Consider the following 14,251-nt stretch of genomic DNA (forward strand, 5'->3'; position numbering starts at 1 on the left):
GTTTCTAGTGTTCAACTATTGTGACTCAACCTACTGTGAATATCCTAGTACATTCTTTGGACTACTGTAGTGTAAAGAAATCAGAATACTTTGACAGTTTAAGTCTGTCTTCTACTTCTGCAACCTCTTCCGTACCGAAATATCCATAGTTCTTTCAGATTTCATCTTGAAATGGACTCAGTGCTCACTGTCCTTTTCTTTCCCCCCATATATTAGCTGTTATTTTCATGGTAGTTCCTTTCATTTCACTTGTCTTGGTTTGTTAAAAGCCTGATTTAGACTTCTCTGTTTTCAGCAGTGTCTTCTTCCAGTGTAGTCTTCCATCAGTGATATGTTTCTTTTTAACGTATTTCCTGAGCTAACTGTCTGTGTTGAGTTCTTTTTTATAAAACAAAATTAGACTAAGTTCTTAGGAAAGAATTTGGTTATAATTTCCATTTGGTCCTGGGGAGAGTTTTTTTGCATTTAGTTTTTTTTACTTTTAACTTTTTTTTTCCTTAGGGTAATTTAGTATAGATTTCATATGTTAAAATTTTTGCTTGTGTTTGAAGGAGTAGAATTATTCCTCTACAAGACAGTGTAGGAAACCTGGTGAGCAGGAAGCTGCCCTGGGTCACAGGGGATCCCTGGTTAGAAGCAGAATGTGTATGTATAAGAGAGGGACAGAGATGACTTATTCTGTCCTTCTCCTTAGACAGAATTTAGCAGTTCTAGGGACTTTTTCTCACAGTTTTTCCTTTGGCTTTTTGCAAGTATGTCATGTAAATAGGTATTACTTCTTCTGCTACTCTCTAATTTCAGATAGGGCCCCAAGAGGTTCTTGCTGTCCACCCAAGCTTCTCACAAGGAGGATTCAGTTCTCCCAAGTTTTGCTAAATGTCTGCAATAGTGGTGTGAACCAAAATTATCTTGAGACAGGTCACAATCAATTTAGAAAATTTATTTTGTCAAGGTTAAGGACACACCCAAGACATAGCTTCAGGAGGTCCTTATGACATGTGCCCAAGGTGGTCAGGGTAAAGCTTGCTTTTATACATTTTAGGGAGACATGAGACATGAATATGTAAGTACATGGGTTTGGTTCAGAAGGGCAGGATAACTCGAAGCGGGGGCTTCCAGGTCATAGGTAGATAAGAGACAAAAGGTTGCATTTTTTTGGAGTCCTTGATCAGTCTTTCACAGAATACATAATTTAGTCTGGCTCAATGAATCTGCATTTTTACATAAACAATAAACAATAAGAGGAAGCAGATAGGCCTTTGTTTTAGGCGAGCAGAGGTATGACTTTCTGTCCCGCACAGAAGATATGCTGTCAGTTTACATTGCGAAGGTGAAATTTAGCAGATATGACAGAAGATATGCTGCCAGTTTACATTGCCAAGGTGAAATTTAGCAGAACTGTTTTAAGTTAAAGATCTTGAAGCCCACAAGAAATTTCCTTGTGGCAAAATTGTGAGGGAGGTATGTAGCTTTCTTATCTTTGTAGCTATCTTATTTAGGAATAAAATTGGAGGCAGGTTTGCCTGACATAGTTCCCAGCTTGACTTTTCCCTTGGCTTAGTGATTTTGGGTTCCCGAGATTTGTTATTCTTTCACAGTGGGTGCCCTTTTTATTTGACCCAAGTTGATCCAGTTTTCATGTTCTTCACAGGTTTGCTGCATATATTGTATGTGTAGGGGTGATAGTTGTTTCCTGGTTTCATCAAGATGGTGTCTTGTTTTCCTTTTGTATTTGGTTGGTTTCATGAAGGAGAAGCAGGCAAAGACATCTGTACTTCCTTATCTTACAACTGAAGCTATTAGCCCTTTCTTATATACATATGGAATTAAGAACAGGTGAAGTTAAGTCATTTCTTCAAGGCCAGATAGCCAGGTAGAAGAAAAAGAACCTCTTTTCTCCAAGGCCAGTGCTCTTTACGTTCATATCATTGTACTTCCACATAGCAAACTTTCATATTTTACCTGTAAAGATATTTCTTTTCACCTAAATTTGTTCATTAACAATATTATCTTCTAAAACAGAATGGTCATAATTTTGGCGTGCTTATCAGCAAAATACCTAGAGAAAATACTTCCTTTTTCCTTCCGTCCCCTACTCCATCTTAATGATGATGGAACATTTGTTTTGCATTTTCCTAGACTTTGGTACACACACAAAATGCATTTTCTATCTCATACCTCTGTTGTTTCACATTTCTAACCAATCTTAGCCTCCCCAAACAAATGGAAGCATACTATACTTTTTTTGTTGTTTTTGAGATGGAGTTTCGCTTTTGTCACCCAGGCTGGAATTCAGTGGTACGATCTCGACTCACTGTAACATCTGCCTCCTGGGTTCAAGTGATTCTCCTGCCTCAACCTCCCCAGTAGCTGGGGTTACAGGTGCATGCCACCATGCCCGGCTAATTTTTGTATTTTTAGTAGAGATGGGTTTCACCATGTTGGCCAGGCTGGCCTCGAACTCCTGACCACAGGTGATGTGCCTGCCTCAGCTTCCCAAAGTGCTAGAATTACAGGCAAGAGCCACCGCGCCTGGCCCATACTGTACACATTATTCCTTTTTCATTGTTGCAAGGTACTCCCATTTTTGAAATATCCTAAGTTTATTTTCCTGGTAAACAGTTCTACAGTTCAACTTATTTTACATTTATAAATTTTAACAATTCAAAAAATCTAAACATTTGAATATTTTATATCCTCCATCTTTTGTGTATTTAAGAATCTTCCTCCTACATTTTCTGCATGCACTGCAAGAACCTGTTGCTTTAATGTACCCAACAACTCTTTTACTCGTCATTTCAAGGGTGTCACCTCTCTTTCATCTGTTTAAAAAAATCTGAAAACATTTTATCATTTCTGTTACTTCATAATTCCAGAGTTTCTTCCCACTCTATTTTAGTGGCTGCATGATTGATTAATTTTTAGTGACATGGCACATGATCATCTTACTGATATTCCTACCCCATAAGGACCATCTTACTTCTTATTTACCTTGGTAACTAGATTACCAACCATTGCAGTATTTACAGTGGCTTTTTTACAGTTTGCCTGGACAACTTAAAGATAATCATTTTACATCCATTCTTTTAGGTGCCTTCCCATTCCACCATATGACATTTTCCGTATTATCAGTCTTCTTAAAGCATCTATTTGATTACGTTCTTCATGTTAAAGAGTTCTTCAGGAGGTCTTTTCTGAGTAAAGTCCAATTCCTTCCCTACCTTAGTATTTTCTGGGTCTTTGATCATCTGGCCCTCTTTCTCTCGCTTTTTCCTCCAGACCATTTGTTCTTAACCAATAACATTTTATATTTCCTCTCTTTGCCACTTCATCATGTTCCACTCTTTTGAAGTACTTCTTTTCCTATCTTTGTTCATATTCTTTTCACACTTTGATACTTAAGTTAAATGCCTTCAGAAAGTTTTGACTTCTCTTTTGTGACTTTTATATCTGTCTCATATCAGTTAACAAAGGTAGAATGATCTTTTTCCTAGCCAACTAAAATATTTTGTGACAGTGGATTTCTTTATATATCTCCATATATAAAGCAGTCTACGTTGCTGCCTTGTAATTTATCCTTAATAATTATTTTTATTCTTCATTCTTTGGAACTGAATGTCAGATGTCTGTTTTCTGAAGGTATTTTAACTGCATAAATAAATATTTTCTAGAATCTCATTTAGGGTTACTAAATGTGTTATAGTTATACTAATCTAGAAGTAGATGATGTATTTTAGCTTTGCCTTCACAAAAAATTGTTTTTAACATATATGTCTTGAGATAATACCAGAGGACAGTGACATTTGAGATGGCAGATGTTGATCATTAGTCAAATAATTGAAAGCCCTACTCTTTTGTTTTTCGGAGGTAGCATCTTATGGATTCTTCTTTTGACTATGTACCTGCTCGGAAACACCTCACTTATGTTACAGGTTATAACGCCTCTCTTAACGTTAAACACCTCACTTACGTTTAGGCTCTCTTTCACAGAAGTGAACAGAGGTAAACTAAAACAGTCTTTTGAAGCACTTTGTTAAATGTGCTCTAGAACGCATTCTTACATACATGTTTGTAAATGTATGAAAACTTCTGCAAACAAACCATTGCCTTCTTTTACTTTCTTTTGTATTCTTTTTCAATACAGGAAATGTATGAAGTTGCCAAGAAACTTTGTTCTTTTTGTGAAGGTCTTGTACATGATGAACATCTTCAGCACCAAGGCTGGGCTGCAATTATGGCCAACCTGGAGGACTGTTCAAATTCATACCAAAAGCTACTTTTCAAGTTTGAAAGTATTTATTCAAATTATCTGCAGTCCATAGAAGACATCAAGTTAAAACTTACTCAGTATGTTTGCCATTAAAATGGATATTTGTTTAAAATGCCTTTGAAATTTATCAGTAGGTTTAATCACTGCAAATTTGTTTCTTATAGGCCATGTATTTATTATAACTGAGGTTTATTATTTGAGCCTTTTCTGATAGTGCTTTGTAGGTTATAGTTTTTAATTTAAAAATGATCATTCTGTTTACCATGTATCTTATGAGTCTCCCACATTTCTTTCTCTTACTTGTAATAAGACCTCAAATACTTTTGAAGTCATTTATAAAACCAAGAATCTTTGCTTATATCTTGTCCAGTAAACAAAAGGCAAGATGTGAAAAATAACATCTAACAGAAATAGGCACATTTTCAAACACTGGACAATGGAGGAAAATTTTAACTTCTTAGTAAATATTGCCATCCTGATGCAGGTTTGATGAGGTGGAAAAAAAAAAAAAGCCCTGTTTTTTTTGGAGACTGAGTCTTACTCTGTCACCCAGGCTGGAGTGCAGTGGCGTGATCTCGGCTCACTGCAACCTCCGCCTCCCAGGTTCACTCCATTCTCCTGCCTCAGCCTCCCGAGTAGCTGGGACTACAGACGCCCGCCACCATGCCCAGCTAATTTTTTTTTTTTGTATTTTTAGTAGAGATGGGGTTTCACCGTGTTAGGCAGGATGTTCTCAATCTCCTGACCTCATGATCTGCCCACCTTGGCCTGCCAAAGTGCTGGGAGTACAGGTGTGACCCGCTGCACCCAGCCAGTCCATGTGTTTTCAGCGCTCATTAAGATGGCAAGTTTTAGTTCTTTGCATAGAAGTACATTTAATACACATTGATTCTTTTTTTAAAAGGGCTATAGTTAACGTGAAAATACAACAGTAATTCAGCATGAAACCAACCCTTATTGTGTGTGTGCATATGCTTTTAGCATTTTGTGTTCAGGTTTTTTTTTCGGATCTGTAGATTTTTTTTTATCTTTTAATTGTCTTGACCTTGAATTAGAGGCAAGTAGCATGTTCTGGTTTTGATCTTTGTCTTTTCTTTTTGTTTCTTTCGTTTTTTTAAATTTGGGTAACCTTTTAAATTCAGATTTCTCTTTTTTGTGGTATGACTATTAGGTCGATTTTGGCCTTAAAAATGGAAAAATCTTGGGAGGAAAGAGAAGGATTCATTAAGACTGGAAAGATCTTTTTAAAGTTTAAATGAGAACCTTTTTAAGTAACTTTTTCTATGGGTTCTATTAGCTGTATCAATTTAAAGTAGGGACCTACATCGTATTGCATATGATTTCATAGAAGTTAACTCACTAAGATTTCATATATTCCCCATGCTTTTGACAACATAAACCTATTTTTAGGGTATTATGAGTACAAGAGTTATCTTTATTAGGATTGTTATTTTTATCCTGTGCTTTCAATATATCAGATATATTTGATTTACTTAAGGCCATAAGGTTATATTCTAAGATACTGCTATGGTGAATCTTTTTGTAAATTTAAATTTGTTATCTTTAAGGTTTTATAAAAGCCTAGTGTTCACTTTTTTAATATAGCTAGCTTTACTTTAGAGTGTTTTTTGTTTGTTTGTTTGTTTGTTTTTGCTTTTGTTTTTGTTTTGAGACGGAGCCTTGCTCCGTCACCCAGGCTGGAGTGCAGTGGCACCATCTCAGCTCACTGCAACCTCCGCCTCCAAGGTTCAAGCGATTTTTGTGCCTCAGCCTCCCGAGTAGCTGGGATTACAGGTGCCTGCCACCACACCTGGCTAATTTGTTTATGTTTAGTAGAAATGGGGCTTCGCCATGTTGGCCGGGCTGATCTCGAACTCCTGACCTCAAATGATTTGCTGGCCTCCACCTCCCAGAGTGCTGGCATTACAGGTGTGAGCCACCACACCTGGCCCTAGAGTGATATTTTAATGTGTTAATGATAGCCTCTCTCTGCTAAACTAGACTTCTTTTAGTGAATAGCTAACTCATAGACTGGTTTATGTATGTATAATGTTATGGAGAGGTGGTGAGATTTGTGTATGTAATAATATGTGATTTCATTCAAACATGCTAATTCCTAACTAGAGCAGTCTCATAGTTTTACTGACAGATCTTTTGTATTTTAAGTTTAGGAACTGCAGTTTCAGTAATGGCCAAGATTCCACTATTGGAGTGCCTAACCAGACATAGTTACAGAGAATGTTTGGGAAGACTGGATTCTTTACCTGAACATGAAGGCCCAGAAAAAGCTGAGATGAAAAGATCCACTGAACTGGTGCTGTCTCCTGATATGCCTAGAACAACTAACCAATCTTTGTTAACCTCATTTCCCAAGTCAGTGGAACATGTGTCCCCAGATACCACAGATGCTGAAAGTGGCAAAGAGATTAGGGAATCTTGTCAAAGTACTGTTCATCAGCAAGATGAAACTACGATAGACACTAAAGATGGTGATCTGCCCTTTTTTAATGTTTCTTTGTTAGACTGGATAAATGTTCAAGATAGACCTAATGATGTGGAATCTTTGGTCAGGAAGTGCTTTGATTCTATGAGCAGGGTAAGTAATGTTAATTTGATATTTCTGTTGTCATTTTACTATTTTAAATTATCCTAAATATTTTATGGATGGGTAAATGAGAGAATGGGTATTACCTTTTAGTAGAAATAAGTGAGCCTTGGAGTGAAACTTTTAACATAGGTTGAATCAAATTAATTCATAATTTTATTTATGAATTGATTATAAATTTGTGAAGATTATTTGAGATTAATAGGAAAATTTCTAGTGCAATAGGAATAATTTACATACAGTAAACTGTACAGGTTTTGAGTGGTTCATACAAGGAATAACCACCACACAAATTAAGATACTGAAAATTTGATTGCCCAGAAAGTTACCTTGTGCCTCTTTCCAGTCACCATTTCCTTAGAGGCAACCTCTTTCTGACTTTTAAAGAAGAAATTTTAAATACTGCATCTGCCTGAGATCTTTAAAATTTGAAACGTAGATACTGTGTTTTTAGTTGTATTTTATAATTATAGTGAGCTTGTATTTTGGATTAAGGTCTTCTCCAGCCCACCTGAAAACCTTTTAAACCTGAGGAATAAATACCCCTTCATATCTGATCCGTAAACGGATGCAAAATCTTTGACACCAGGAAGGAAGTTGATGGGGCATGTTTCATTGTTACAGAAATATTAAATAATGTTGTGAAGACTGCTGTTGTCAAAAGATAATTGTTAAAAATAGTTAAACTTTTCAAGGAGCACACAGTCGAAAAAGAGTTCATCTTTGATTCACTATTTAGAGCAGGATAGCACATTGTCTGAGATGCCTAAAAAAGAATACATACATTGCTGTTAAAGGTATAGGATACAGTAAAATGGAAAAGTAAAAATCTAGGTTTTGTAATTCTTTCAGTGTCCAATTTCTTGATGACATTCTATAGGCTAAGCATTTCTTTCCATTAAGACATGTTTGTCAGAGAAGTATGTAATATGTTATGCAAAGATTGATCACTGCCAAAAATGAATGAAAGTTAGTGTTCTTGCTTAAACTATTGACATTGTAGTAGCCTGAAAATTCCATTTATGATTGTAGATAATCACTTACATGATTGTGATCAGAATAATTGAGATATTTTGTTTTGTTTTGTTTTGTTTTTTGAGGTAGGGTCTCACCCTGTCGCCCAGGCTGGAGTACAGTGGCATGATTATAGCTCACTGCTGCCTCTACCTCCCAGGCTGAGGCAACCCTCCCACCTCAGCCTCCTGAGTAGCTGGAACCACAGGCACACACCACCACATCCAGCTAATTTTTTCATTGTTTGCACAGACGGGGTCTTCTTCCTATGTTGTTCAGCCTGGTCTCAAAACTCCTGGGCTCAAGCAGTTCTCTTGCCTTAGCCTCCCAAAGTGCTGAGATTACAGGCATGAGCCACTGCACCTGGCCTGTCATATTTTCTATAATTAAACTGTGCCAGATGTCAGAACAGAGTTATATGTATGAAGAGAACCTGAAATCGGCTTTGTATTTCCATGTTTAGTGTGAAATCTCACAGAGTCGTAGATTTTTTCACTTTGTGTGACTAAAGGAAAGGAACAGTGATCCTCTGACTTAATGAAAAGTCAACCAGGCACAGTGGCCTGTACCAGTAATCCTAGTGACTTGGGAGGCTGAGGCGAGAGGATCACATGAGGCAAGAAATTCAAGACCAGCTTGGGCAACATAGTGAGACTCCATCTCTAATGAATCAATGAATAAATAAATGTCAGAAATATTTATACCTTCAGAAAATAGGAGTTAGCTATAGTGTTATTACTAAGCAATCACTTTTTTCTTTTTAGAGGTTTTGCTGCTTTGAATAGGCATAGCAACAACATCTGAACTCTTTGTGATATTTTACATGACCATTATATTACAAAAGCAAAATACAAACTTTTATTTGGTTATTCTTGTTTGTTTCAAAATTAGCTAACATGACCTTAAAATGGTGCCTATAATGTAGTACTCACTAGTTGCATATGCCCATTAGATTTTTTTGTTACTTGCTCTATAAAGAAGAGTAGCTATTGGATGCTGGGCTTATTACCTAGGTGCTGGGATGATCTGTGCAGCAAACCATCATGGCACACATTTACACATCTGCACGTGTACGCCAGAATTTAAAATAAATGTTTGAAATAAAAAAATATATATTCTAAAGCAATTAAAATCCATTTTGGAAAAATTTATGTATATATTTTTATTTATATTTTACAAAATACATGATCTGTAAATGTGATGTATTGCATAATGAATGGCACTTTGCCTTGATGTTTTTATTAGATCAATATTTTTCTCCTCTCAGGAGTACTGTACTTTTTCTTGATAACACTAGTGGCATTTCTGAAGATGAACCGAGTATGAGATTTCTCTCTGATTGAAGATGGTTTTTTACGCCTGTTTTATTAAACAGGTGTCCAAAACAACTAACCTACTTGATATCTGATTGCAGTAGCGCTGTTTGCCAATGAAGTAATGAAAACATAGGCCAAGATTTTTTATCCGTAAAAGGAAATTCAGTTTATCGTTTTTGCAGATTAATTCCAATTGTAACAGTATTTGTAACATGTATTTTCAACTGCCAAATTAAAATGTCTTTCTCGGGAAATTAGTCGAGACACAGGTATTTTGGAAATTAGGATTTGGAATCACAGGGGCTCAAATCTGGGCATTCACATTCATTTACTACCTCTGTCATCCATAAGTCACTTAACATGGGATTCCTAGTTTTATATTTTTGTGGATTAAGAGATGTTAGTTTTGTGAATTACTGTTTTTCCCCCACTTTATCAGAAAAAAATTAGAATTGTTGGTGCATTTTTGTAGGCTCACATTTTTAGATTTTATTGTATTCTTGCTAAAAAGACTCTTTTTTTTTTTTTTGGTTTTGTTTTTTGAGATGGAGTCTCGCTCTGTCACCCAGGCTGGAGTGCAGTGGCACGATCTCGGCTCATTGCAACCTTCACCTACCGGGTAGCTGGGATTACAAACGCCTGCCACCATGCCCGGCAAATTTTTGTATTTTTTAGTAGAGATAGGGTTTGGCTATATTGGCCAGGCTGGCTTTGAACTCCTGACCTGAGGTGATTCGCCTGGCTCAGCCTCCCAAAGTGCTGGGATTACAGGTGTGAGCCACTGACCTGGTTTTAAGATTACGCTTGAGTGTTCTGTTTCATATTATACTACAAAAGGCACACTGATTTGTGTTTCTGACAATTAATAATTGGAAGCGTCTGCATTTAGCACATTTCTAAACTGTCCAGGTTAATGCCAGCATAATTTATTGAGCTTTAGCGTTTCTTTCAGACAACTTGTGATTTTAAGGAATCTATGCAGGGGAGTGGGTTTAAAGTTGGGAGGCTTAAGAGAGAGTGTAAGAAACTTTGTTTTATATTTTTTTTCTCAGTTAAAAATAATATTAGCCTTTGTAGATGCCAAAGAGCCCAAGAGTAAAAATTAGTGTATCACTGCCTGTTAATTCTTCAAAACTGGCTAAATAATTACTAATGAGATTCTGTGATTTAAATGTATGTAATCTAAAACATTTCTTCAAAGATTTTTATTACCTGTGGACAAATGGAATAAAATATTAAGTGCAGTGAAATTTTAGGAAGTCAGCTGGGGACGGTGACTCATGCCTATAATCCTAGCATTTTGGGAGGCCAAGGTGGGAGTATTGCCTGAGCCCAGGAGTTTGAGACCAGCTTAGGTAACAGGGCGAGACCCATGTCTACAAAAAATTGTTTTAAAGATTAGCTGATTGTGGTGGCACATGCCTGTAGTCCCAACAGTTAGGGATGCTGAGGCCGTAGGATCGCTGGAGCCTATAGTATGAGCTGTGATCATGCCACTGCACTCCATCTTGGGCAACAGAGCCAGAACCTGGCTCAAAAAAAAATTTTTTTTTTAGGAAGTTATGCAAACTTTTTAGTGAATCATCAAATACTCTCCTATGTTTGTCAGTGCAGTTATACTTTCAATGAATTAATTAAGTTCAGATACGTCATATTCAGGAGCCCTTGTTTTTGGTTTGTTTTAAGTTGTTGCTATGTTAAGTTTATGTATAATTGTCATTTTGCCCAGGTTGAACATTTGAACCAATTTTCATCTTTGTCATTCTAATAATTTGTAACCAGACTTTGATTTACATAGTACTGTGGTGTAGAAATATATACACATTGGATTCAGTTACCACAAAATTGAGAAAAGTGAGAAAATGTTCACAAATGTACAAGTTTCAGTTGAGACAACATTGTACAAAACTAGTGGTGCCTATTCTGAAATAATGGTTTTGTTAATTTTTTTGGTGGTGGTAGACATGCAGCCTTTTATTTAACTGCACTGGATTTTTGATAGTAACAATAAAGTAGTTTAATTTTAATTGCTTTTGTATGTTCTCTGTGTACAAGACTCCATGCATTAATCAATTTTTTTCAACTGTAGAGATTAGAGAAGGCAGCATGAGGGAGGTAGTATTTGACTAGGATCTTTAAATAGAAGGAGAGGTTGACTTAAACAGTATACGAATTGTGAACAAAGATCAGAGATAGAAAAACACAGTTTATCTTGAAATGATAGACATTTCAGCTTGAAAAGATGAGAGGCTTGATTTTCTCTGATACCAGATTTTCTCTGATATCAGAGATTTTCTCTGATTAGATCAATGAAGCTTTTATTGTATTCTACATTTATTGGATATTTTCTGTGGGCAGAAGGAAGTCATTTGAGGGGCTTATTAGGAACAAGCATAGTAAGTCAATAATAGAAGATTTCATGGTTGATACCCACATTTAGTTATTGGTAAACAGAAACACAGCTTGAGAATTTGTGAGACTGATGAGTGATTGAAGTAGACTTGGGAGTTATCTCCAGAAAAGTTATACTTAACGCTGAAATCATATTGAGAACAGTAAAAATGGGCTAAGGACAAAATCCTTCTGAATCATCTATTTTAGAAAGATTAGACAGAGCAAAAGGAGCCAGAAAAGGATGCTATGAAGGAACCAGTAGAAGTAACTTCCCAGAGCCTGTAAGGTTGGGAAAAGGTTATCTGCCATGCTAACTGTTGAAGAGCCTCAAGTGAAGCAAGGTCATTGGTAGTTTTTGGCTGAGCGGTTTTTATGGAAAACACTGACGGAAAGGCAGCCAGGTAAAATATTTTTTTAAGGGACCAGGTACTGGAAAATTTTATAGGTTCCATGAATTTCAGCAAATGTGTAGAATTAAAGCCAGGGAACAGCAGAGATGGAAGAGTGAGAAAGCATAATTGAGCAGGCAGATTCGTTGAGGAGATAGAGATTGAGAATAAAGAAGTTTTATCTTCTGTCTCCAGGAGGGAGATAAGTTTGCCAAAGAAGTTTATATGTTTTAAAGAGAAGTTGCATTGATAAGAGAATTAATGATATTATGCTGACATTGAAAATACCTTTTTCTGAGAGAGATTGAGAAGTGATTAAATTGTAACACTGATTGAAATGTGTGATTCCTGAAACTGTATTCCTAATTATGTATTCTAGTGTAAATTTAGTGTTGTCTAGGATGATATTTATCCTGTACTTGACCTTCTTATGAAAGTATAACTTATAGAGTTCCCATGCTTTTGCTTTTTTATGTCTTTTGTCACTTATTTTCTCTCTTAAGCTGTATGTCAGAATAGCATGAAATACATTTTAAACTATTTGCCGAAAATTGTATTCACATGTGTTTCCTTGTCATTTAGCTTGATCCAAGGATTATTCGACCATTTATAGCAGAATGCCGTCAAACTATTGCCAAACTTGATAATCAGAATATGAAAGCCATTAAAGGGCTTGAAGATCGGCTCTACGCCCTGGACCAGATGATTGCTAGCTGTGGCCGACTGGTGAATGAACAGAAAGAGCTTGCTCAGGTACCTATTTTAGATTTTTCTCAGGAAAAGAAATTTGTAGTTTTTCTGTACACATGTTGTATGTGCAATATCAGTTTGGTGTGTACCATATTTTCACTTTATCCTTGAATATTTGTAATATATTGTTTGCTTGTAATAAAGCAGAAAGGCATGTTCTTAATGGTTGAGTTTCCTGTAGATAAACCATGAAACTGCTACTTGAGGCTGGGGGCAGAAATGAACATTTTTTGATATATTGAAAGCATATGATCCTATCCGTTATTGTGCTAAAAATTTGAATGCTTCCTACTACCCTCCCCCCCGTAGGACAAAGGATAAGAAATGAAATTTTTTAAGAATAGAAGGAAAATATGAAAGCTTGAAGAATTTACTAATACTTCTAATAGTAATAACTAGGTTTTAGATCTAATTTAATGCCATAATCCTAGAACTGTTGAAAAAGTGGATTTTAAACCAAAGGAAGATGGTGGAATGGCTAAGTAAGAGTGGTAAACGTGGATGTTTCTTAGCAAACCAGCACCTCTCTTAAATTCATGATTGCCTGTCCTTCATCCACCATGACAAGCATTGTGGCAAAACCACCCATAGCTGAATAGTTGAATGTCGTAATCAGATTCTGACACCTATTTCTCTAGTTTAATTTTTCTTGCCAGTATTTTTCCTCTAATTGTGTTCTTTCATTGGAACATATAAATAGTTACATCCCCATATTAACTTTTTTCCTTTTTTCTTAAGGTAAAACATACTTCCTTGAGGTCATAGTTAAGGCTGATGTAAATTAGAATGTCCTTTAGTATTTCCTTTTAGTGATATGTTCAGTTCTGTCGTTTGAAAATCTCTTTAAATCACCTTGATTTCTGGAGGATATTTTTACCTGGTTCATATAAAATTCCAGGTTGTTAGCATTTTATTTGTGGTCTTTTCTTTGCCTTTTGTTTGATTTTTAGCAATTTTAGTATGAGGTGCCAAGATGTGGCATTCTTTGTATTTATCCTACTTTGGGCTTGTAGTGCATCTTGAATCTGTGGCTTAATGACTTACACCATTTGGGAAAAATCTGAGTCAGTTTCTCTTCAGATCTTGCTTTTCCCTCGCTTGCTTTTCCTTCTCTTTCAGTGATTCCAGTTAGACGTGTTAGACCTTTCACCATATCCGTTTCATTTACACTTGTTTCCTGTATTTTCTGTCTTTTTATCCATCTGTGCTTCATTCTAGATATTTACCTTGAACCTACATTTTAACTTTTTCTCTTTTTTAGTGTCTAACTTAGCTAACCATTTGCTCATTTCTTATTTTTGTTCATTTTTCAGCTCTACAATTTCAGTTTGGTTCTTTTGTTTATATATTTTCCACCCCCAAATATTTAGTCTTAGCCATTCATCATCTCTTTGATCACATTAATAAGCATATAGCAATTTAAGTCTTTATCTGTTCACTGTGTTGCCTGTTCTTGTATGTCTGTTTATATTTGGTGGTGTTTCTTTCTTTCTTTTTTTTTTTTTTTTTTTTT

General features: G+C 35.9%; 1 protein-coding gene across 3 annotated transcripts in view; it reads left to right on the top strand.

Annotated features, from left to right (window-relative positions):
* Positions 1-14,251, top strand: part of RB1CC1 (RB1-inducible coiled-coil 1) — a 95,399-nt gene that overhangs the window by 34,640 nt on the left and 46,508 nt on the right. For all 3 annotated transcript variants that reach the window (XM_011937602.1, XM_011937603.1, XM_011937604.1), the window contains 3 exons: positions 4,145-4,347; positions 6,437-6,866; positions 12,571-12,741. In XM_011937602.1, the coding sequence (XP_011792992.1) occupies positions 4,145-4,347; positions 6,437-6,866; positions 12,571-12,741 (804 nt within the window). The remainder of the gene's footprint in view (positions 1-4,144; positions 4,348-6,436; positions 6,867-12,570; positions 12,742-14,251) is intronic.

This window comes from Colobus angolensis, unplaced genomic scaffold (assembly GCF_000951035.1).
Source record: "Colobus angolensis palliatus isolate OR3802 unplaced genomic scaffold, Cang.pa_1.0 Scaffold166, whole genome shotgun sequence".
Classification (NCBI taxonomy): domain Eukaryota; kingdom Metazoa; phylum Chordata; class Mammalia; order Primates; family Cercopithecidae; genus Colobus; species Colobus angolensis.